At 34.9% G+C, this 22,342-nt stretch overlaps 7 protein-coding genes across 11 annotated transcripts in view; 3 read left to right on the top strand and 4 right to left on the bottom strand.

The window, feature by feature from the left end:
* LOC126752515 (serine-rich adhesin for platelets) overlaps positions 1-402 on the bottom strand; it is a 30,810-nt gene extending 30,408 nt beyond the window's left edge. For both annotated transcript variants that reach the window (XM_050463367.1, XM_050463369.1), the window contains exon 1: positions 121-402. The gene's annotated coding sequence lies outside the window, so the exon portion shown is untranslated. The remainder of the gene's footprint in view (positions 1-120) is intronic.
* The window catches only part of LOC126752523 (uncharacterized), a 227,239-nt gene that overhangs the window by 190,036 nt on the left and 14,861 nt on the right, over positions 1-22,342 (bottom strand). The window lies entirely within an intron of this gene.
* Positions 1,278-7,823, top strand: LOC126752540 (ubiquitin conjugation factor E4 A). Its single transcript, XM_050463429.1, has 4 exons — positions 1,278-2,191; positions 2,258-2,646; positions 2,818-3,886; positions 4,425-7,823. Exons 1-4 carry the CDS (start codon positions 1,426-1,428, stop codon positions 5,225-5,227), a joined length of 3,027 nt encoding a protein of 1,008 aa, XP_050319386.1. The 5' UTR covers positions 1,278-1,425; the 3' UTR covers positions 5,228-7,823.
* On the top strand, positions 10,275-11,251 carry LOC126752673 (hydroxymethylglutaryl-CoA lyase, mitochondrial). The gene is made up of 2 exons (XM_050463642.1): positions 10,275-10,804; positions 10,917-11,251. The coding sequence occupies exons 1-2, from the start codon at positions 10,303-10,305 to the stop codon at positions 11,153-11,155; spliced, it is 741 nt and encodes a 246-aa protein (XP_050319599.1). The 5' UTR covers positions 10,275-10,302; the 3' UTR covers positions 11,156-11,251.
* On the bottom strand, positions 11,221-14,646 carry LOC126752556 (uncharacterized). The gene is made up of 5 exons (XM_050463464.1): positions 14,338-14,646; positions 13,623-14,083; positions 12,431-13,558; positions 11,757-12,151; positions 11,221-11,685 (listed from the first exon to the last, which is right to left on the bottom strand). The coding sequence occupies exons 1-5, from the start codon at positions 14,409-14,411 to the stop codon at positions 11,428-11,430; spliced, it is 2,316 nt and encodes a 771-aa protein (XP_050319421.1). The 5' UTR covers positions 14,412-14,646; the 3' UTR covers positions 11,221-11,427.
* On the top strand, positions 15,531-17,581 carry LOC126752628 (oxygen-dependent coproporphyrinogen-III oxidase). 4 transcript variants are annotated; one of them, XM_050463569.1, is made up of 2 exons: positions 15,531-15,597; positions 15,949-17,581. In XM_050463569.1, the coding sequence occupies exon 2, from the start codon at positions 15,958-15,960 to the stop codon at positions 17,116-17,118; it is 1,161 nt and encodes a 386-aa protein (XP_050319526.1). In that variant the 5' UTR covers positions 15,531-15,597; positions 15,949-15,957; the 3' UTR covers positions 17,119-17,581. The 4 variants fall into 4 exon arrangements, with proteins under 4 accessions (XP_050319526.1, XP_050319523.1, XP_050319524.1 ...); XM_050463566.1 differs by lacking the exon at positions 15,531-15,597 and adding an exon at positions 15,604-15,845; XM_050463567.1 differs by lacking the exon at positions 15,531-15,597 and adding an exon at positions 15,604-15,845 and having other exon boundaries at positions 15,930-17,581.
* LOC126752615 (U1 small nuclear ribonucleoprotein 70 kDa) lies at positions 19,279-21,838 on the bottom strand. Its single transcript, XM_050463551.1, has 2 exons — positions 21,351-21,838; positions 19,279-21,284 (listed from the first exon to the last, which is right to left on the bottom strand). The coding sequence occupies exon 2, from the start codon at positions 21,231-21,233 to the stop codon at positions 19,929-19,931; it is 1,305 nt and encodes a 434-aa protein (XP_050319508.1). The 5' UTR covers positions 21,234-21,284; positions 21,351-21,838; the 3' UTR covers positions 19,279-19,928.

Below are 22,342 nucleotides of genomic sequence, written 5' to 3'. Positions count from 1 at the left end.
ATTGCTTCATGCGAATATCTCTTTCCCGCTTGTATCAAGTTTTCAACTTTATATATCATTTGTTTTATTTACGATAGGACAAAATTACAACACTTATTCTTATATTAAAACACTTATTACTTTTTCCAGCGAAGGTTCGTCTGGTTTAGTAGCTGTATCCTTTAGATAGCAAATAAGTTTCCCTAAGCTACCATAAGGTTCGCAAATTGAAAAATCATTATTTGAAAACCAATTTTCAATTATACGGAAACAAATAGAACAAACACGGTCGTTCCTTTTACATAATATTAAAAATTAGCCTTGTATAAATTTTTCCACAGAATTATTACAGGACACAACTGCGTTTAATCTTAACTCATTTTCAATCGCACACTTATGAAAAGACGAAAATTATACTGACGAAACAAATGGATGAAAAGGATAGCAAAAAGAACACATTTATGAATGAAGCGAAAACAAATTCCAACTGACAGTCGTTTTGCGATGTTGTATTTTATGGCACAACTTGATTACAAACTATGTGAAAACACGATACAGACACGAAGGATACTTTTAATTTTGGCATTGTACTTTATGGAATACCAAAAAACGGAAAAATAAATCAGTATTTATTAAAAAAAATCAAAACCAATTATTCAAATGAAAATTAAGTTGATTTTAATTCATAGTTTATTACTTGAAGTAAATTAATAATAAAACCTATATAATTACTAGAATTCTATTCTTTCCGTGCCGCGCTTCAAAAAAAATAACCATGGCAACCCTTTTCTTATTGTGCAAATGCAGAGAATTGTAACTAAAATAAAATAATTATAATAAAGCTTTATTTACAACAAATATTAAAAAAATTAATATACAGAAACGTTATAGTGAAGTGTTACTAAGTGAAAAGTGCATAATATAAGTGAAAAAGTTATTCACAATATACATATTATCAATGTAAAAGTTGTAAATTTTTCAACTTTAAATGTAAATATCTTTAAAACTATAAGTCAGCGGCAACTATATATGTATATTTTAGTGATCTGAAGAACGTCACCTTTCCAGTGATCCCATTTTATTCCCGAAATCCGGGGATGCTATTCTAAATCCCAGCCGAATTCTTATTTTATTAGGAATTAATGATATATTCAATAAATAAAAAAATCCACATAATGGTGCACAAATTTTGAAACAATAATACTTTTTTATAAGTACTCAACCCTTTTTAATCAGCTGACTTACCATATTTCTTCATGTTTTAGCCAATTCATCTTTCTCTGTTTTTGCTTATATCAATTGACATATTATTTGCAGCAAAGCAACCCCCACTGGTTTTGACAATTCTTTGTCGTAGTGAAATTAAAAATTGTGATTTTTATTTTACAAACGAAAAGTGTTCTATTTAAAGCTAATTTTAAATCAAATATACATTTTTTGTTTGCAATGGCTGCGGCGGAGTTGAATCCCTTCGCCGCATTACTTAACGAACCAAAAGAAGAAGAGGGCTTTAAACAAGACTTACTCGAGCGTATTCTACTTTTCACATTGCGTAAAGGTTCAGCGTCCAATGCAGCAAGAAGCTTTCCACTAATTTCTATGACTGATATAGTTGTGGATGCCGATAATGACGCAACCGTAAGCGAAGAACTATTGGCTCATGCTATTTTTGAACGCTTAATGCTTAGCGATCCTGGAGATTATTTGGTTGAATCTGGTGGTGGCGTTTGTGATGAAGACGCTGTAGAAACGCGTGCAATATGTTATCTACATCGTGCATTTATTGCATGCGAACATGCAAAAGCGGAATTACCTGAACATTCTGATGCTTGTGAAAAAATACGAAACCTTATACTAACAAATGCCAGCACTTGTACACGTCAGCCAGAATTATTTATAAATCAGAATTTACCTACACAGTGGTTAGAGGTGTTAGAACACTCTGATCCAGCAGATACAACAACTCAAGAATTCTTTGTACAAACTGTCGTCAAAGTAATGGCGGAAGATGATCAAATCGAAGCGCTGGGCGCTTTAAAAGCTATATTTTATCCAATGCTGGCTGAAGTACAAAAACAATTAGCAAACATCAATCTCATAACTATAAAGAAAAATACGTTTTTAACACTTAGTTATTTCGTACGCGACAAACGTGTACCACAATTGGGTGAAGTGCTCATCGATTATGTTACGCCCAATCCAAATGCCAAAGGTATGAATACTGAACTACTGCTATATGACATTTACGAATAATATACTTACATTCTTTTTTTTACAGGTAGTGAGTATATGGATACATTGCTTGGTCAATTACTTTGTCTATCTATTATGCCCAAAAAATCAAATGGGCCATTTGAGTTCTTTGCGGAAATCAGTTTGGAGACACAACACTCTGATCCATCACTGTGGCAACTTATGGCTATTCATCAAGATGCGGTATTTGCACTTATCAAGCAATTGCTAGTATTGAGCACAACTACCAAAAAGAAGACACTGCAATGGATATCCAATTGCTTACATGCAAATATATCACGTGGCCATTTGTGGAGCAATATTAATTTGCCATTTGAGCAAGTAATAAATCAAAATGCTAGCGATTCTTTTATGATTGGTCTGACAGCGGTTCTTCTACGACTTTGCGCTCCTCTATGCGAGCCCTCAATGAAAGTATGTATAATTGAAACTCAAAAGATAATGTTATTTTGGATTAAAATTTTTTTATTCCCGTATTTTGTTCTAAAAAAAATTGAATCCAATAATTTTTATAACACATTTTTGCAACCCCGGTTATAAGTATTACTTCTAAACAATTTATTCCTTCTTCCCATTCTTTTATAGGTTTTATTAGTCGATCCAACATATTGTGCTGTTACCGATGCTGACCGGCAAGCAAAACAAGTTAGTATATTAAAAGCTGCAGAAGAAACCTGTCTTTTGCCCATTGATGAGCATGAAACACGAATCGTGGCTGAGAAATTTAATTTTGTCACCGAATTATTTTACATGACACACAAAGCATTTGAGTTAGGCTATCGGGCCTGTATTGAACGTTACACACGCATGACGCGGGAACTGCATAGTTTACAAACAGCATATCATGATGTGGCACAAACAAATCCAAACAACGATTTAGCTAAAAATTTATTGCGTATGCTGAAGGAACAAATGCAGCAATATCTCTGCATGCGTAACGGGCTAATGGAACCCACAAATGATACGCATATACTAAAATTTTTCGAAGCAACCACCATTTGGCTAACGGAAATCGCCCTAATTACCGAAGATGAGTTTAAATCTGCCCTCGCGAAGCAAGACTTTGCACCGCATACTCGTAAAGAACGTCAAATACCCGATAAATGTGAATTTATACCGCCATATTTGAAGTCAGTACCCGAAAATGTTATTGACAATGTAGTTGCTTATCTAAGTTTTAGTCGCCATTTTCCACCCGGTCAATTCATTGAGATTTATCAATCATCACATGACGCGCTATTCAAAATGATTGTTTTATTTATGGGTAGTGCAGAACTCGTTAAGAATCCACATTTGCGTGCTAAGCTTGCTGAAGCATTGGAATTTTTGTTACCTAAACAAATTTCAGGCAGTATGCGTAATTCTTTCATAACTCGTGTGTTCGATAGTAATATGGATCGATTGAAGGTGGTGCGCAGTTTGTTAAATGTATTTGTTAGCATCGAAATGACTGGACAATCGGTGCAATTTGAGCAAAAATTCAACTACCGTCGGCCAATGTATGCCATTATGGAGTACTTGTGGACAAAAGAGGACCAGGTCCAATGTTTTAAAGATTTGGCTAGGGAAGCAGAAGAAAATATGGAGGCTATTGAACCGCCACTGTTTCTCCGATTCATTAATTTACTTATTAACGATGCTATATTTTTGTTGGGTAAGTTGGGTGCTGCAAAAATTTTAACATTTTTTTTGTTTGATTAAGGAAACTATTTCATTTAGTTTATTTACTTTTGTGTGTGTATTTTTATACCGTGAACATAGCACATTAAGTTTGCCACGAAGTTTGTAATACCGAGAAAAAAAACGTCGGGGCCATGTCCGTCTGTCTGTTTCTATATACGCACTAGTCTCTCAGTTTTTGGGTTACTGATTGAATTTTGCGCATGTCCTTTTCTCACCGAGAACCTGCTTATTTGTCGGATCCACCGATATCGAACCACTATCGCATACAGCTGCCATACAAAACCGACCGATCAAAATTAAGCTCTAGTTTATTTTTTGGCAAGACAGTTTCAATTATTGTCGAAAGAATCTCTACAATATCCGAAAAAATTGTTCAGATCGCAAGAACTTTTATGCTATAACAATGTACCTGTGAATGCAATTAGAACTTCGGTGCAGCCGAAGTTACGTTTTCTCTTGTTTACCTTGCGTTACGTTTGCATTTGATATAATATAATTTATCCCGTTAGATGAATCGCTCTCCAATTTGGAACAAATACGACAACTACAAGAGGCGCAGAGTCGTGGTGAATGGGATGCACTATCACAGAACGATCGCCAACAGCAGTTATCGAGTCTACATCACTTAGGTCAGATGGCTCGCATCGACAATATTCTGGGCCGTGATACGATCAATATTCTCAAGTTGCTTACAACTGAGATTAAAAGTATTTTTTGTCACAATAGCATGGTCGATCGAATTGCTGCGATGTTGAACTATTTCCTCTTGAATTTGGTCGGACCACAAAAGGAGCGTTTCAAGGTAAAAGATAAGAAAGAATTTGAATTTGATCCAGCTCAGACGGTGTTAGAAATTTGTCGCATCTACATAAATCTTAGTAGCAGCGAACAATTTTGTTTGGCCATTTCACAAGATGGCCGCTCATATAGTTCGCAACTGTTCAACTATGCCGAGAATATACTGATACGCATTGGTGGTGGGCAATTAATTGGCGAAATTAGCGATTTCGCCGCTAAAGTTCAACGTATGGAGGTGCAATATCGCGAAGAACAAGAATTCATGGCTGACGCACCCGAAGAATATCTCGATCCGATTATGTCTACGTTAATGACAGATCCGGTAATACTGCCCAGCTCGAAAGTGACTGTAGATCGTTCGACTATAGCACGGCATTTACTCAGTGATCAAACAGATCCCTTTAATCGTGCGCCTCTGACAATGGATAAAGTGCAACCGAACAACGAACTGAAGCAGAAAATCGAAGCGTGGATGACGGAGAAACGTGCCAGCGGACGCGCCGCGAAAAGTTGAAGACGATTGTGTTGCGTGAAATAGCCAAAGATGTTAATAGTTGTAAGTGGCGCGTTTGTTCATAGCCTTTTGTTTTTGTTTCGTTTCGTTTTATTTTAGAAAGCGCAGGTATGTTTGGCGTTGCGACTTTAGATATTCTCATGTATTAGTATATTAATGAATTCGTTAAAGCCTTCGAGTTTTGCCCAAAAATAATTTCACATTCCACAATTCCATTCAATTCACGCAGAATTGAAATTTTAATCAAAATTTTAAACCACAGATGGAAAATAATTTGAGCTTGGGCTTGAAATGGTGCTAGATGGGAACCTTGCAAGTTTTCTTTTGTATATCCCTATTTCATTTAATTTTAGTAAACATAAAATGTATAAGTTTGGCAATAATCAAATGTTAAAGTTTCGAACACTATTTAGTCTGTTATCTTTTTGTTTTTCTCAAATTTGTTATTAAATTTAACATTAATTTACAGTACAAAAACTGTAAGTGATGCCTTAATTCGTCTAAGCTCCTATACGCTTTGGTTCTGTTAAAAATTTAAATTATGTTTGGTAAATACAATATACTGATTTATTTATGAAAATATGTCTCCAACACAGTAAATGCAATAGAAAACATTTTAGTGTACCCAGATAAACTAATGCGGTCAACGGCGGTGGACAGGCCAATTATCCAATGGATGTTTTGCAATAATATCGATAAGCATTTATACCAATTATGTATAATATGTATGTAGATGTATATTGAGTTCCACTAAATTCGTATTTTTGTTTGAATAAAATACAAAAAATTCCATATTTTTTCATTTAATTACGAATTTCACAAAAGCTGTTTATTTTTTATTTAACTTTTCTTTTCTGTACAATCCAAAAAATTTTGTATATATTACTTTTTGTTTTGCAAATATATTATGTGAAGGTCCAAATAATTCCTTAAATATATACAAATATATGTTTAAATTTTTTTCTTTGAAATATGTTATGGTTGGTATGGAAAAGGTTCTCTAGGTAAAACAATAGACAGTCACAGGCATGAAATACTTTTATGGGTAAAGTAGCAGGTTTATGCAGTTTTTACTTAATAACTTTGATATATTTGTAATTAAAACAATTTTATTTTAATTATATTTTTGCTTTACTTTATTAAACCTAAATATGTATGTATGTCCGAAAGACGAAAAATTCATTCTGAATAGTAAAACTGAAATTATTTCTCAAAACAAGAAGTAGCATTGGTCAAAATAATAGGTGTAAAATATTTTTTTCTATCTAAATAAGACAAAAAATTCAAGATATCCTTTGTTCTGACGACGAGTTTTTAATAACTGTATATCATCCACGGTTTTTTAAGTTTTCCAATTGTATTCGTTATGAGTTAATTTAACCAACGCCTAGCCAGGAGAAACATCCCCACACCATAATGTCTAATTGTTTTGTGTGTGTTTACAATCAAATTATGTACCTTTAGGCCGGTGGACAGTTTTGTTACAATCATTTCCGCAAACATTAATTCTAACTTCATCACTGAATAAAATACACACACACAAATTTTTCTGCTCAGCGACAAAAATTTAACGGTATATGGAAGGTTACAATTACAACACCATTTGACGGAAAAACAGTACCAGCTAAACTCACATATTTTGTTCATAAGTGGAGATAAGTAAATAAAGGTTTGTACTGTGACCTTTGATCTATAACAACCATCTGCCATTAACCACATCACCACGACCAGTCCCTGCGTATTAAGCATTATAAGGAAGCATATCAACGAAGCCTATGTGGTCTCCACGAGAGTCGGGTCTAAGAACCCAGACTGGACCCGGATTTTTTCCGGAAATGGACTGCCAACTCATCAGCATTCCTAAAATTGTTTCAGGGAAGTGCTTCCTTTTCGATGACTTTTGAATTTCTCACCGCCGTTTTTTTATACTAGTGGCCATGGTAGCAAACTTCACATCCTGGGACACATCAAATAAATTAATTGAGTCCATGCCTAGCCGATGTGCACCTGTATTGAAAAATAAGGGATACGCAACCAAATATTGAAAGACATAAATTTTTCAATCATAAAACCATTTCGTGCTTTTGTTTTGTCGCACCAGATTTTTGGAGTTCTTCATATATTTAATTTTATATAATATTTTAGTAAGTTAATTTGTTTAATTTTTACTAATTTTAAAAGAAGAATACATGAACTAATAATACAAATCAATAAAACATCACGTAATGCCTACTTTATGATTTTATTCGGTTAAATACCGACAAGGCAGATTCCGTGCTTTAGTTTTGTCGCACACTGTAGATACCTTAAGGGGGCATTCTGGTCTAGAAATTAAAAAAAAAAAAAACGAATTTTCAAAAACAAATTTTCAAAGTTTAACTATTCAAGAATATGTGTACAAGAGGATTTTTCAAAATTCAAATTATTTTCGGATATATAGGCATTTTTCTGACCCGGCATCCAAACTTAAAAAATTCGAAATAATCAGAAAAAGTGATCCAAAATAACTTTTTTTAGGCAGTCGCCATTTTGTGAAAAAAAAATTTTCCCACTTTTCCGTAGTTCCGGCCATTGCGACATTATTCTAGATTAATAATCTTTTTTTTTTGGTTTCCGATAACTAGGAGGGTTGAAATCATGGGTATGGTCACGTGGAAATTTTTAGAGACCCCCACTTCGTCATCTCATAATTTTTGAAACTTTTTACTTTTTTTAGTTTTTAATTTTTCTCTGTACTCTTCTAAAATTAACAAATAACTAATAAAAAAATGGATAGTAAAAATATTAATTGCCTTTTTTTTACGACACTTTAAAAATTACCTGCAATTCATGCTTCTAGACCAGAATACCCCCTTAAAGTATCCAGAGCACATAATATAATAATAGGTTTTGCAGAACGGTTAACTGAATTTTCACTATTTTTAACTCAATAGTATCATATCGCTTGACATGTGCATATACTTTAGCCGTAAGTATATCTCAAAGGTCCTCTATAGGGTTGAGATCAAGACTCAAAGCTGGCCAATCCAATAATTCAATATTCCGGGACTGAAAAAATGCTTTTGCAGCGTTCGCCAAACGAATCTGGGCGTTGTCTTCCTGGAATATCAAATTTTCATCATGAAAATCCTTAGTAAATGGAATGAACTCACTATTTAGTAGATCAATGTATACTTCGGCATTCACCTTAGTCGGTGAAAAGTACATATAGAGCTAAAGACGGGCATCTTTATGTCGCTTATTCAATCGCGACTGGGCTACTTTTGATTCAAACTTAAGTCTTATTTCATGCTTCATGCTGCTGAACACGCTGTTAAGTGATTGGTAGGCCTAATTCTCATGCTTTCGCTAGTTGCTTAGAATTGAATGCGTTGTTGTTGTTGTTTTAATGGTATATCAATCACCGTTAGGATGGTAAAGGTTATCCAGGTTGTCGTCGACGTTATCTAGCGAGAGGCCCAGAAAACGTGCTGTTTCGACGGAGTCGACACAAGGGAAAGGGGTGTTAGATGGGTGGGGTTGGCAGGGCATGCATAGAGGTGGCCAGTGTCATGCGGAGACTCATTGCAAGCAGGATGATGAATGCGTATCTTGGTCTGCTTATCAATCGCTGGTAACCGACCAATACGCTTGATATCATCATTGTTTTGACGATGTTTCAAATAATTTGTGACTGTATTACGATGTCGGTTCATTGAAGCAGCAATTCGACCAATTTTTATGCCGGCTTCATGCATTCTAATTAGCCTACTTCCCTCTCCATCTGATAGCACTTTACCTTGTGTTATTTTTACTATAAAAATATTTAAAAGTAATTAATTACGTTTCCATGCACTAGATTTTTTACCTTTAACTGAGTTATTTTCCAAACTTTTCACTTAAGGGAAAACAAAATTTTTATTTTGTCTACAGCTGCCATAGCACAGATAGATGAATTTGCACATTTTCTATGAACAAACAAAATATGTAAATCAAAAATACTGCATATCGTAAAAAATATTTACCGCTATTAATTCACGAGGTATTCCGAAAAAAATTTGCACTTATAATTCCTTTATGAATGTATGTATGTATGTAAGCGCTCATTAAAACTAAATACTCAAGCACAAAAAGTCAAAGGCAGCCGTTTACATTCAATTGAATTTGTATATTCATGACAGGTGTCAGTAATTTAACAAAAGGGGGATGGAAAAATCAACCTGCGTTACTCTGCTCTGGATTTACGAATATAAAAAATGGCTGTATATTAGTGGTCCCTTTAGTGATAAATAACAATTTCACTTTCCATGTTTGAGATAATTCCTAAACAATAAAGTAAAGTAAACAAGTAAATTTGTTTGCCCCTAAAATCACACTTTAGTAACGGCTCGAACAGCTGATAAACGAAAGAAAACCAATTGCTAATCGGCGATCAGTTGTTTTCAACCAAAAATACGTGTTCGTAAATACATAACGAGTCGTGTATTTATATAAAAGAGCACATCTAGACCCGAAAAGATGTTCACATTAAGAACTTTATTAAAACCCAATATAAATATAACGCTTCGTACTATTGCAACGGTAAGAAGTTAGTCACTATAACTCTATTACATAAATCACAATAACTATAACTAAATTTCTTATAGAGCAGAATTATTTGCACTTACATTTATGAATGTATGTATGTATGTAAGCGCTCATTAAAACTAAATGCTCAAGCACAAAAAGTCAAAGGCAGCCGTTTACATTGAATTGAATTTGTATATTCACGACAGGTATCCGTAATTTAACAAATGGGAATGGGAAAAATCAACCTGCGTTACTCTGCTCTGGATTTACGAATATAAAAAATGGACCAATTAGATGGTCTACAAAATGAATCCAAATTGCAAGTAAATTTGTTTGCCCCTAAAATCCGGCCTCAGTGAAAATTGCACTTGTTTTCAATGTTCGTAAATACATAACAAGTCGTGTCCGAGCACATCTAGACCCGAAAAGATGTTCACTACGCATTAAAACCAATATAAATATAACGCTTCGTACTATTGCAACCACTCTATTACATAACCTTTGTTAGTCCAAAATGGGTGCCACAAATGGGCGACAACACGGAAGTGCTGCGTAGCATACAGAAGCGAACGGGTATCACTTATCCAGTGTTAACGCCTAATTTAAAAGGCTTCGAAAGCGCTCTAAAAGCAGGTGCAACCGAAGTAGCCGTCTTTGGTGCAGCATCCGACTCCTTTTCAATGAAAAATATAAATTGCACCGCAGCTGAAAGTATCAAACGCTTCCAACCGGTCATAGAAGCGGCACAAAAGGCTGAAGTTAAAGTACGCGGCTATGTGTCTACAGTGGTTGGTTGTCCTTATGAGGGCGCAGTGAAACCTAGCGCTGTGGCAAAAATTGTGGACGCACTTTTCAGTATGGGTTGTTATGAGATATCATTGGGCGACACCATCGGCGTAGGTACACCTGGTTCTATGCGTCGCATGTTGGATGAAGTAGTGAAAGTTGTGCCGCCAAAGAAATTGGCGGTGCATTGTCATGACACCTACGGGCAAGCGTTAGCCAACATACTTGTCTCCTTAGAATATGGTATGTCAGCCGAGTATTGCATTTTACATACATTACGCATATCATAAGCGAATACAGCTAAATAATATTGGCAAGCTTCGAACATTATATTTTTATCAATTTTCTTTTGTAGGCATAGCAGTTGTTGATTCCTCGGTTTCGGGGCTCGGCGGTTGTCCATACGCGCGCGGTGCTTCTGGCAATGTGGCCACAGAAGATGTAGTTTATATGCTGCATGGAATGGGTATTGAAACAGGCGTAGATCTAGAGAAATTAATAGCGGTCGGTCGCTACATCTGCAATGAGTTGGGCCGTCCATCCGAATCTAAAGTAAATCGTGCTTGGAAGAACGCGAAACCACAAAAAATATAAAAGAATTGCTAACAGAAAAATAGTGGCATGAATTCTATGAAATTGACACCGAAACTGCGATAATGTTGCATTTAATAAACTAGCTTTACTAGTCTATGCATTTATTTTAATTGTAAAAATAAAGACAAACTTCAACCCAGCAAACAATTTCAGAATAAGTAAAACTACAATTATTATTAAAAAAAAAATTAAGCTCCAACCAAACCACACCGGATACATTAACATACATAGTGAATTTAAAAGAATATATATGTATGATTCTAATAGCCTTTCTAGAATTTCCTTGCATCTTTCATTGTATACACCGATATATCGCCCGACATTAAGGATAAATTTGCCAAGCTTCCATTGCTGCGTTGCGTTGTGTTACCAAAACTGGCTTTGTTTGCGGTTTCTTTACTATTTACTTGGTTAGCGGACATTTTCAATTTACCTTCATGTCGCACCACTGTAGGTAGCATTGCATTCTCCAGATATTTCTGTATCTTCTTACCGCCCGGTATAGTGACTGGCGTACGCTCATCAACGATCTATAAGCATGCAAAAAGTAATTGATGGTATTAGTTCAAAACCTATTTTGTTAATCTAGTTAGAAACTTACATGTTTGAACTCTGATGAAATATATGCCTTCTTTGGCAAACTAGATGTTTTCGAGCCGGTATTTAACTTCAATGCAAATTTCGGTTGGTGGACTTTTGTTTCTTGCTCAAGTTCACGGAAAACAGTTGCATTATGTACATCCGGTCGATCCGTTCGCTGTTTAAGATTTGTCATTAATGGTGTAGTGGCGGTCTTTTTCATATAAGCACCGACTGGACTGACAATATGCGAAAATTGTTTGCTACCAGTTGGTTCCTTAAGGCGGGTTGGTATAGCTGAGGCGGGTCTTTTAAATAGTTCAAATTTAGGCATTGGCCGCAAATCCATTTCGAAACGTTTATTTTTTTGTGCACTGCTCTGCGGTGTACGCCGTGGTGAAGACAAAAGTTGTTTTGCTGTGGATGAAATTAATCGTTAATGAAATATATTTTAGATCGGATCAAAATGACATAGAGCAGCATATAGCTTAACGAAATTTGACATTATTTATATTCAAGGCAACGGTACAACCTCCGAACAAATTTTTTAGATCGGAACAATAAAGCATATAACTGCCATGCACACTGGCCGATCAAAATCAATTTTTATATGGAAAATTATTTTTTTTAATTTGTGAAGGATGATAGCTTCGGTGCAATCAAATTTAATATTTTTTCTTGTTATAGCCTACATACCTTTTGTACCCGTTACAATTGCTGTGGGTTTTACATTTAAAGCCTTCTTAGCAGGCGACGAATAATTGCTATTTTGCTTTTTTGGTGAATATGTGAATGTTCTTTCCTTCTCTTTTAATGGTTTCACTGTCATTGTTGCTGGAAGCAATTCAACTTTTTTTACAATTGGTGTTTGTATATTCAAGCCAAGATTTGGTGACGCCGTAGCAGCCATATATTGCATGCCTTTTTTCATCATATATTCTACTTCTTCCATGGTGTCATTGAAATGCATTGACTGTTCGCCACTTTCATCGAAAACTTCACCGCAATTTTCCTTGTCGTTTTCAAATGAATTTTCCAATTCATCGGATTCGGTACTCTTCAAATCACCAGAGGTGTATAAACTCTTACATAAAATTTTTTTCGGCTTGTTATTGTCTTCCGCAACTGAATCACACTCATGCTTGAATTCAGCTTTAACCGTAATATTCGCTCTGTTATGTGACGTAATCAATTCTTCCGATTCTTCATCTGATAGTAACTCAATAACGCCTACAGATTCATCAGAAGATGGACTTGGCGATTGATTCCTTGTATTTTGTACTATCTTGAGATCATCACTACTTATATCTACTACATTTATTAGCTGTTGTTGCGGTGCCGCTAAGGTTTTATCAAGTTGTATCAATTCCAGACTTGTATCTATGTCCTCTAGTTCTTTCGACACGTATTTCTCGTGTGTATTGGAATCTTTACTAACAGCGCTGGCATCTGTAGTTTCGTGTGCTGTATCGTAGTAGCTTGTAGCTGAGGTCTCACTGCCTTTTACAGCACTTTGAAAGCTGACATGTGATGATACATCACCATCTACACATGAAGCGTTATCAAAGTCATCTTCTTCATCACACTCCTCTATTATAGTAGAGGGTCGCAGGAGGCCAACCATTTTTACAGGTGATGTTTGTAAAGTGGTCTCACCCAATATAGTTGTGTCCCACAATTTTGATGGCGCTTCTATATCTTCTAGTTGTGTGACATCAATACCCTTAAGCGGTGTGTCAATTTCTAATTGTTTCTGCTCTTGAACACACAAATCGTATAGTAAACGTTGTAACGACTTTGCTTCCTCATCGATTTCTTGAAGTTCTATAAATCCAGAAAATAAAACATAGTTATGAGTGCATTAGTAAATACAAAAATTAGAAATTACCTTTTTTACATGGTGTTTTAAAATCATTTCCACTACGCTTTTTAGCGTCTTCTACAATTAGCTCCTTGTCATCGCTATGTATATATTGAAACAAAGTACTGTTTGGATCAGAGGCAGTTTTATCACACATTTTTTCCAAAGCCATGAAACTATCATCTGATGAGCGTTGCCATTGAATCACTTGTTGCTTATCTTCAAACATACTCTCATCATAATAAGCCTTATTGGGCTTTGTTTTATGTTGTACGGACGCATTTACATTGATTGGCTTATTTTCATCATTTTCAATTTCGAACATTTTTTCTTTAGTATTTTGAGTTCCTTCAACTCTTGTTGAGTGATTGAGATTTTGTTCTTCAAAAGAAACCTGTTTTCCTTCAATAAACACTTGCAAGTCCTCAGTTAGATCAAGACTAAATCTGTCAGACTGGACAGGAGTTTTAGAAGTTGGCGTTAACGTGCTATTTTAGTGAAATGGAATTATTAAAATATTTTTTTTTAACTAACAATATTAGAAGCAATATACAATGTTAATATGATTATAAAAAGATGCAAAAAATGTAGTGTATTTCTAAAGGGTCAAAGATTTGGAAAAATTTCAAATTCTATTTACCATACATATGCTAATCTACAGGTATAAGATGGAGATCATTCACGCTCTCCAATAATTATTAATTACATATTATGAAATTGACATGCAAACATATGCATTTACCGTTGCATGAAAAGTAACTTCTTAACTTTTGCACGCCAAGCGCTATTAGCTTGAAATTTTTCCAATCCAGACATTTGTAATTAGTAGAGTTGAAAAGAAAACCAACATCCAAGATTCGTAGTTTTGCCGATCCAAACTTCTATGTGTTAATCGCAAATCAGATATATATATTCAGTTCAATTACTTTCAGTTTATTTACAACGCACTCACGGATTCGAAAAATAATGAAAACGTTGTTAAAATTGTAATAATTATATGGTAAATTCAGTGAAGTATTTAGCACAGATGAAAATAAACGTTGAATGAATTTTGAATAATGCGGCAAAGCCAAATTCAACGAAAATATCGAAATGCTACCAACTGCAGCATGTCATATTTAGAGTTGCATTTTGGTAAAATCTTAGAAACGTCTACATTTGGACAAAAGTGTAAATTTATAAGCAATTTGATAAATTGGGAGTTTAGGTCTTCCAACGGAAGTCGAAATATGAAATTTTTTGTAAATCGTCTAATTTTGACAGAAATGTGATTGGATTTTCATCCGGCCAAGGACTGTCAGCTACAAGAATCCTGCCACTACAACAAAATCAAAAAGTTCTTATACTTATATTTTAATTTTTATATCCACAAACACTTCGTTGTTACTCATTTATTTTCTATTAACTGTGCAAAAATAATTTGTATTCAATATTTAACCAATACGCGAAAGAACTGAAGACAGCCCAATGTTGGACCGACAGGGCCATACTTTTAAAAAATGTTCATTGCCCACTTCGTTAGGGTACCTTGCCTTACCGGCAATTTTATCACACACTTTTATTAATATTATTAACATTGCTTTAAAATTTGATAGAATGTATTACTGTTTGTTGTATAACTTGAAAATCGTAATAAGTAAATGATAGTTTTAAAAATATTAAACCATTATTATAAAAAAGTGTTACATTGTTTATAAATTAATATAATTGTTAAAAATTAAAACCTGTATGTTTTTGTTTGCAAAAATTGCTGCAGTATATGTATAATCAGGAAATGCCTGATTTTGGAGTTAAAATGGGTAGGTACGGATAAGTATGAGTATTGACAATTTGATAGCAGTTTCTTGATCAATTAATTGTATATCTTATAATTTTTTAACGTTTCGTTAAACTGATTACGTTTCGTAACGAAAAGAGCTAACGTTGGTTATCACTGAACATATGTTCGTTTCAGCGGCTAGTAGCTTTTTAAACATAAGTGGAAAAACATTTCTCATTGAAGGTATTTGCATCATATTTTGCTATGATTTGCATAATATTAAATGATAAGATAAGGATCGGAACTATAAAAATTTAATTTTAAATATTATTTTAATTAAAAGAAAGAGTTGAATTTGTTGACAATATTAGTAATAATTATTTGATAGACGAATTTGATAGATCGTGCAACGATTACATTGTCAGAGTCACGTCGTCCAGTAAAACGCTTGTAACAATCAAATTTCTAGTATTCGAAAAAGTGCACTGTAGGTATGAAGAAAGACAGATGACATTAAAGGAGGTTAAACATAGACGTAAAAAAAAAAACAAATTTTATTATATTTACAAATAAAGTTTTGTTATTTTATTATAGGTTTGCATAATGGCTTTTTCAAAATGCTTACGACGAGTGTTGACCTCTATTGCCAGCTATCAGATGGCACGTCGTACCAGCGGCAGACAGGTACGCTATTTAATTGTAGGTTTTGGCTTGGCTACTTCTGCTTCTATTTCTATCGTACACTTGGAAGCTGCTAGAAAACGAAAGTTTAATACTTCCATCTATATGGCAGAACCAATTACAGACACTAATACGCTGATTGATAATGAGGATGATATGCGTACTAAAATGGAGTTAATGATAATGAGAATTCAAGCAGACGTATGTCGTGCTTTAGAGACCGAAGAATATGCCGGACAAAAATTTAAAGTCGATCGTTGGCAGCGTGCAGAAGGTGGTGGCGGTATAACGTGCGTCCTTCAGGATGGTGAAGTTTTCGAGAAAGCTGGCGTTAATATTTCCGTTGTAACTGGTATGTTACCACCGGGTGCAGTGCAACAAATGCGTACCAGGGGGAAGAATTTGGCCGAAGGCAAGAAGTTGCCATTTTTCGCCGCTGGCGTAAGTGCTGTAATACATCCTAGAAATCCACATGTTCCAACAATACATTTCAACTATCGCTATTTCGAAGTTGAGAGCGATGGCGAGAAGCAATGGTGGTTCGGTGGTGGCACAGACCTAACACCATATTATTTGGACGAAAAGGATGCGGTACATTTTCACAAAACACTAAAGGACGCTTGTGACGAACATGACTCCAGTTACTACCCACGTTTTAAGAAATGGTGCGATGATTACTTCCGCATTACGCATAGAAAGGAAAGTAGAGGTATTGGCGGTATATTTTTTGACGATGTGGACACACCGAACCAAGAGGAAGCGTTTAAATTTGTTACCAGTTGTGCTAATTCGGTAATCCCATCATACTTGCCGCTTGTGCGCCAACACAAAAACGATGATTACGGCGATAAGGAGCGCCAGTGGCAACTTTTGCGTCGTGGGCGCTATGTGGAATTTAATTTAATCTACGACAGGGGCACAAAATTCGGTCTCTATACGCCAGGTGCGCGGTATGAAAGTATACTAATGTCATTGCCGTTGACGGCGCGATGGGAATACATGCATACGGTGCCACCCAATTCCAAGGAAGGCAAACTTTTGGAAGTATTACAAAATCCAAAGGACTGGATTACTAGTGCTTAATAAAGGGAGGGAACTACAGAAGTCTTCGTAATACCTGCTATAACACATATGTACCTCATTTGTAATTGGCATTCGTTTAACTATGGAACTATGTAGACAATGAAAGTTTTTGTTTAAATTATATTATGGTGCAATTACTACACAGTAGTATAATATAATGGTACGTTTTTGTGGAATTTGAACAATAGAAGTTACTTGTATAATTAGATTTGTATGTACTTAAATGAGAATAAAGTGCACTTTTTGTAACAGTTTAGACAAACATGTTTTGATGCAGTTTATATGGGTCACCAAGTATTATACATATTTATATATGTATGTATGTAATTCCGTTGCCTTTTCAAATTTATCTCTAATAACTGTTAACAATGAAGATTTATTTTACTACAAAAAAAAAAATATCGAAAGCATACATTACCACAGCCAATAAATAAAAATAAACAGTCATTTGTACATTCGAAAATTATATTTTTTTAATTTATGCTTTTGAATAATGCACAATGTGAATCTTTAAAATAATCGAAACAATAAGTAGGCGTTAAGACTTACGAAAAACATGTGGTCCTTGGAAATTATTTGACTCTTTCAAAATGAACTGGCAAAACTCTTACGAAACAATGCATGTGAAATACCGTAAAACGTGAATGAGCGCTACCGACAACTTCTTCTATATAATATATATTTTTCTTTTAAATAAAAAATGTGCAATTATACTTTAGAAAAACTTTACTTTCTTGAGTCTAGTTTGTCAAGTTCTAGTCTTATTTTCACTAAATAGATCAACTTTTAAAGGCACACTTACTTATGTTGTTGAAATTGCCTTACTGAAAGTAATAGATAGTAAAAATATATGAGTATATATTTTCTACATCATAAATGTTTAAAGCACCATCTGAATTCCTCAATCCCCTCATTATTACGATCAAAGCCAACTGCTTTAATATTTAAACATCGGAAACGATTCCATAAGGCCCAATCCTACTTACAAGAACCAAATTTAAAAATGCGATTACGAAATCTTAACGGTAATTTACCAATCAGCTACGACTACCACGTCATAGTGATCACACTAACACACCAGAAAAACATTAGCTGAGAAAAGAAAGGAACGGCATGCGCGCTTACCAACGCCCAAATTGTTCGCATTACTTATCGCTTTACCACTCATTTCTTGCCAATAGTGACCAACAAAATAACTGCATTATCAGCACTTTATAATTTAAGTGATATTTAGATAAGATTTGAAGTTATTAAAAACAAATATTTTCATTTAGAAAACCCTTTAAAGAAAACAATATGCGATTTTTATAAGGAAAACCGAAATTATTGAAGGAAACCGGTATATTATTTTGCACAAACATTTTTACATTTTGTTGGCCACTACTTAGTTTTAACAAGTCCCCCTTTAACCAGCATATGAAGTGACAGAAAACAGCAACTTCACTTACTAATACAACCATTCCATTTGAATTTGATCAACTTACATTGTATCATACCTACATACATGGGGTCTCTAATTGTGCTAACCGCTTCCGACACGCAAGCTTTGGGAGTCAGTGGGCAAGGTGAACGTTCGATCCCCTAGAATGGGAAAATCATTAGTATTTCTTGCATACTCAAACATTACCTTTGCCGTTAGTGTTTTTAACAAGTCATTGAAATATGTTTGTTGTTTTTGTGAGAATTTAATCAATCTAAAAATTTACCCGTTCTTTACATTGCATACTTTCCCCTAATGCGTAAAGCATTAGTTTAAAAATTCTTAGTTTGGAATAATTTGTACTCAAACTGGAAGAAGAGAAAAGATAATTAAAATTGGCGAGTTACTTTCTATACTGTTACGGAATGAACATAAGTAGTATACAATGTGGGAAGTGGGCAGTATAAAACAAAGAGTTGCGTGTAACTTATTCAAATTAATCATTAGTTGTTTGAATGAATCGTCCCATGTACCAGCATAGGATTGACACTATCTCTAAACAAATTACTCACTAACTCCAAACACTATATACACGAAGGCGGCCGGAATATTTTGATTGCATGCACACAACCATAGCACAGGTTTTGATTTGCAGTCTGCTAGGTACAGTATGGTTTCTCCCAAATGTGATATTCCAAAGTAATTGGATACGCGTTACCGCAAGTAAACACAACTCAGTCTCCAATTTTTTTACTTACTCTTTGCATTTTGGTTGTTCTTCCTTACATTAGGGTTGCGATTATTTTGTTTTATATGTTTAAATTACATATTAATATAAATAATTACATTTAGTGCAGCAAACAAAATTTTAAATTCAAATATATATATCAGTGTGCTTGTCATTTTGCACATTGTAGGGATATTTATATCTTATTTAAATTTTAACATCCCAAGATATCACTTAATGGAAACTATAAATCGGAGTCTATTAAAAAATTAAGTATTATTTATCGCATGGATTAATTAAAATCTCAAAAGTTTTTGACTAAAAATGTTTAAATAGTTTATACATAATTGGTTAATAATAATTTCATCTCAACACAGCGATGAAGAACAACTTGCTATTGTGTATATTGGAATTTCAAATATTGTTTGCTCTGTTATTTTTAAACTATTACGACTTAGGCGTTTGTACTATGTAAAATTTAAATCTGAGGAGTTTATCTTGTTTTGTTAGTGCAAACAAATTGTTTCATAATTAATATTTAAAAATTATTTCGAAAATCATGAAAAAAATATGAAATTCAAACGCTAAATCGAAAGAGTTGTGTTCAAATATTGAAAGTGGAACAGAAAGTATACTATCCAGTTTGTAATATACAGTTTAACCTCAACGCCACCATGATTGTTGACCATCATTGGGATTCTGTCCATTCTCGCCAACACCGCGTCCAGTTAAAGGGGGAGGTGGCACGTTAAACATATCTTGCGGTGGCCGGAATTTTTCTTCGTGCTCGTCGTCATCACTTTCCCGTTTTATACCAGATGTTTGATAAGAATTCATGGGATAAGTTGGATAACCGTCGTCTATTGGTTCTTCCTTGATTTTGATGTCGATATCACGGAAATCAGGTTTACGTTCTTTGACATCACGATCTCCACGATCACGCTCCTTGTCACGACGATCACGTTCACGTTTCTTATCTCGTCTCTCCCTGGATGAATCTCGTTCCCTTGATTTTGATCGTCTCTTCTTTTTATCCCTGTCGCGCTCCCGCTCACGATCGCGTTCTCGTTCTTTTTCACGTCTATCACGTTTCTCGAATTCGTCATATTCACGTTCACGACTACCTGCACGTCGTCTCCTACGCTCACGTGATTTGCTTCGCGAACGTCTTGAACGCTCTCTTTCACGTTCTCGGATTCTTTCACGAGATCGTGAGCGTCGTCTTACTGCGTCGCCAGCTCCGAAACGATTACGTTCGACAAGTCGTGCACTTTCGCGATCTTCACGTTCCCGTTCTAGACGGTAACGTTCTCGTTCTCTTTCATTGTCTTCCCTACCAGAATGTTTTATATTAACATCATTACCACCTCGTCGTGTTCCTCCTAAACCACCACCCAAGCGTCGTGGTAGCCATCCTTTTACAGTGCGTGCTCGCTCAACATCAACTAATACACGTTTACCATCGATTTTCTTACCATCAGCATGTTTATAAGCAGCATGCATATCTCTTTCATGTTCATATTCGATGAATGCGTAACCTTTGGGCTTACCCGATTCCTGGTCTGATATCATAACAATTTTCTTTATAGGTCCGTATATTTCAAATTCACGCCTCAATTTCGATTCAGATGTGTCATAGTTTATACGTGCAATGAATAATGTACGAAACGGATCCTCCGTCGAGTTTTTTATTTCTTGAGGATCCCAAAGTGCGATTTCTCGTTCCAATTTATATGCAACTTGTTCAGCTTTTTCTCGACGCCGACGATCCAACCGCTCTTGGCGAGTTTCGACACGCTTTGCAGGCGGGGTATCTTTTGGATCTTCGAACTCACTAAGAAAACCACCAATACCAAGGTAGCCACGCGACTTCTTTTCATGTGGCAACTTATCCACCGGCGGCATATATGGTATTGGATCACGTGCGGCAAATAGTGCCAAAAGATTCGGCGGCAGATACTGTGTCATTTTGTCTATTACCTTGTTTCGTAGTCCAACGAAGAGTCCACTAATACAAACCTAGATACAAATGAGGTTAAAAAATTAACTTAGTTTTTTTGTTTAAGATATTAATGAAAAACTTGCCTTAAACTTCCATGCAACAATATTAAAAACACAGTTGCAACCTCTTGCGGCAACGATATTATAATTGCACTATCAATTAATCTTAATTTCATATAATTTAAAAAACTGCATCAGATTTTATTTTCGCTGGTGCAGAAAATTTAACAAATGGCGTACAAATGAAAGCTTGACGTTTACATACAGGGTTGTATTTTTCGTGATTGCTCATCCATCAAGCAAAAGATTTATTCCTGTCGCCCTTGAGTAAAACTGAACGCATGGGTTCAGACACGAAAAGTTCATCGGGCTTAGTCAAAATATTTTGTTGTTGTTGTTGTAGCAGCAGATCACCTTTCTGAAGTATTTTCGCGGAGTCACTACCATAATATTTCGTACTCTCATGTGCTTCAGTTCGCATTGGCATTTGTTTTATTTTTTTCATTTCAGAAAATTTCCAGAAACGGTTTAAGAGAAAGAAAGTTAACAATAACCAACAATCCAAATTCATATTTATTTATGTGTCTCCATATGTAACATTTTACGTGTTACGTTCTTAAATGCAATAAAATAAATATTTGCCTTTTCCTGTCGACATACCTGTTTATAAGCTATTAACACATTCGCGTAAATTGCGGGAATTCCCGTCATTCATGTTTCCTTCAATAAAACAATTTCGGGAATTCCCGCGCTATATTCCCGCAATTTCTTCCGCACATATAAAAATGCTCTTGAAAAATTAAATGCGGGAATTCCGGTAATGGCGGGAATTCCCTAATTTGTTCAGACTATTTTAAAAAATTAACATGTAGAAAAAAAGAGGGAATTCCCGCTCTTCAATTTTGTATGGAAAAATTAAGTGATTATCTGGCAGCCACCCGCTAAATTTTAATGAACGCGAACGTGTTAAATTCTCCCTTAACTTATATTCAAATCATCAACTTAATCCTTGCAATTGGCAGTATTGACAGCATTACAATTATCGAAATAAATTTTTAAATCCCTTCAAGCCAACT

Source organism: Bactrocera neohumeralis, chromosome 3, assembly GCF_024586455.1.
Source record: "Bactrocera neohumeralis isolate Rockhampton chromosome 3, APGP_CSIRO_Bneo_wtdbg2-racon-allhic-juicebox.fasta_v2, whole genome shotgun sequence".
Lineage (NCBI taxonomy): Eukaryota > Metazoa > Arthropoda > Insecta > Diptera > Tephritidae > Bactrocera > Bactrocera neohumeralis.
This window is presented reverse-complemented; position numbering and strand designations above follow the sequence as displayed.

What these genes read in the sequence shown, in the direction of transcription:
- LOC126752540 (XM_050463429.1), top strand. Translation starts at nt 1,426, where the DNA reads ATGGCTGCGGCGGAGTTGAATCCCTTCGCCGCATTACTTAACGAACCA. An exon ending in GCCCAATCCAAATGCCAAAG is followed by an intron (nt 2,192 to 2,257) that starts GTATGAATACTG and finishes TTTTTTTTACAG; the next exon opens with GTAGTGAGTATATGGATACA. An exon ending in TATGCGAGCCCTCAATGAAA is followed by an intron (nt 2,647 to 2,817) that starts GTATGTATAATT and finishes ATTCTTTTATAG; the next exon opens with GTTTTATTAGTCGATCCAAC.
- LOC126752673 (XM_050463642.1), top strand. Translation starts at nt 10,303, where the DNA reads ATGGGCGACAACACGGAAGTGCTGCGTAGCATACAGAAGCGAACGGGT. An exon ending in ACTTGTCTCCTTAGAATATG is followed by an intron (nt 10,805 to 10,916) that starts GTATGTCAGCCG and finishes TTTCTTTTGTAG; the next exon opens with GCATAGCAGTTGTTGATTCC.
- LOC126752556 (XM_050463464.1), bottom strand. Translation starts at nt 14,411, where the DNA reads ATGTCTGGATTGGAAAAATTTCAAGCTAATAGCGCTTGGCGTGCAAAA. An exon ending in AATTGTAACGGGTACAAAAG is followed by an intron (nt 12,152 to 12,430) that starts GTATGTAGGCTA and finishes TTTCATCCACAG; the next exon opens with CAAAACAACTTTTGTCTTCA. An exon ending in TTTCATCAGAGTTCAAACAT is followed by an intron (nt 11,686 to 11,756) that starts GTAAGTTTCTAA and finishes GCATGCTTATAG; the next exon opens with ATCGTTGATGAGCGTACGCC.
- LOC126752615 (XM_050463551.1), bottom strand. Translation starts at nt 21,233, where the DNA reads ATGACACAGTATCTGCCGCCGAATCTTTTGGCACTATTTGCCGCACGT.
- LOC126752628 (XM_050463569.1), top strand. Translation starts at nt 15,958, where the DNA reads ATGGCTTTTTCAAAATGCTTACGACGAGTGTTGACCTCTATTGCCAGC.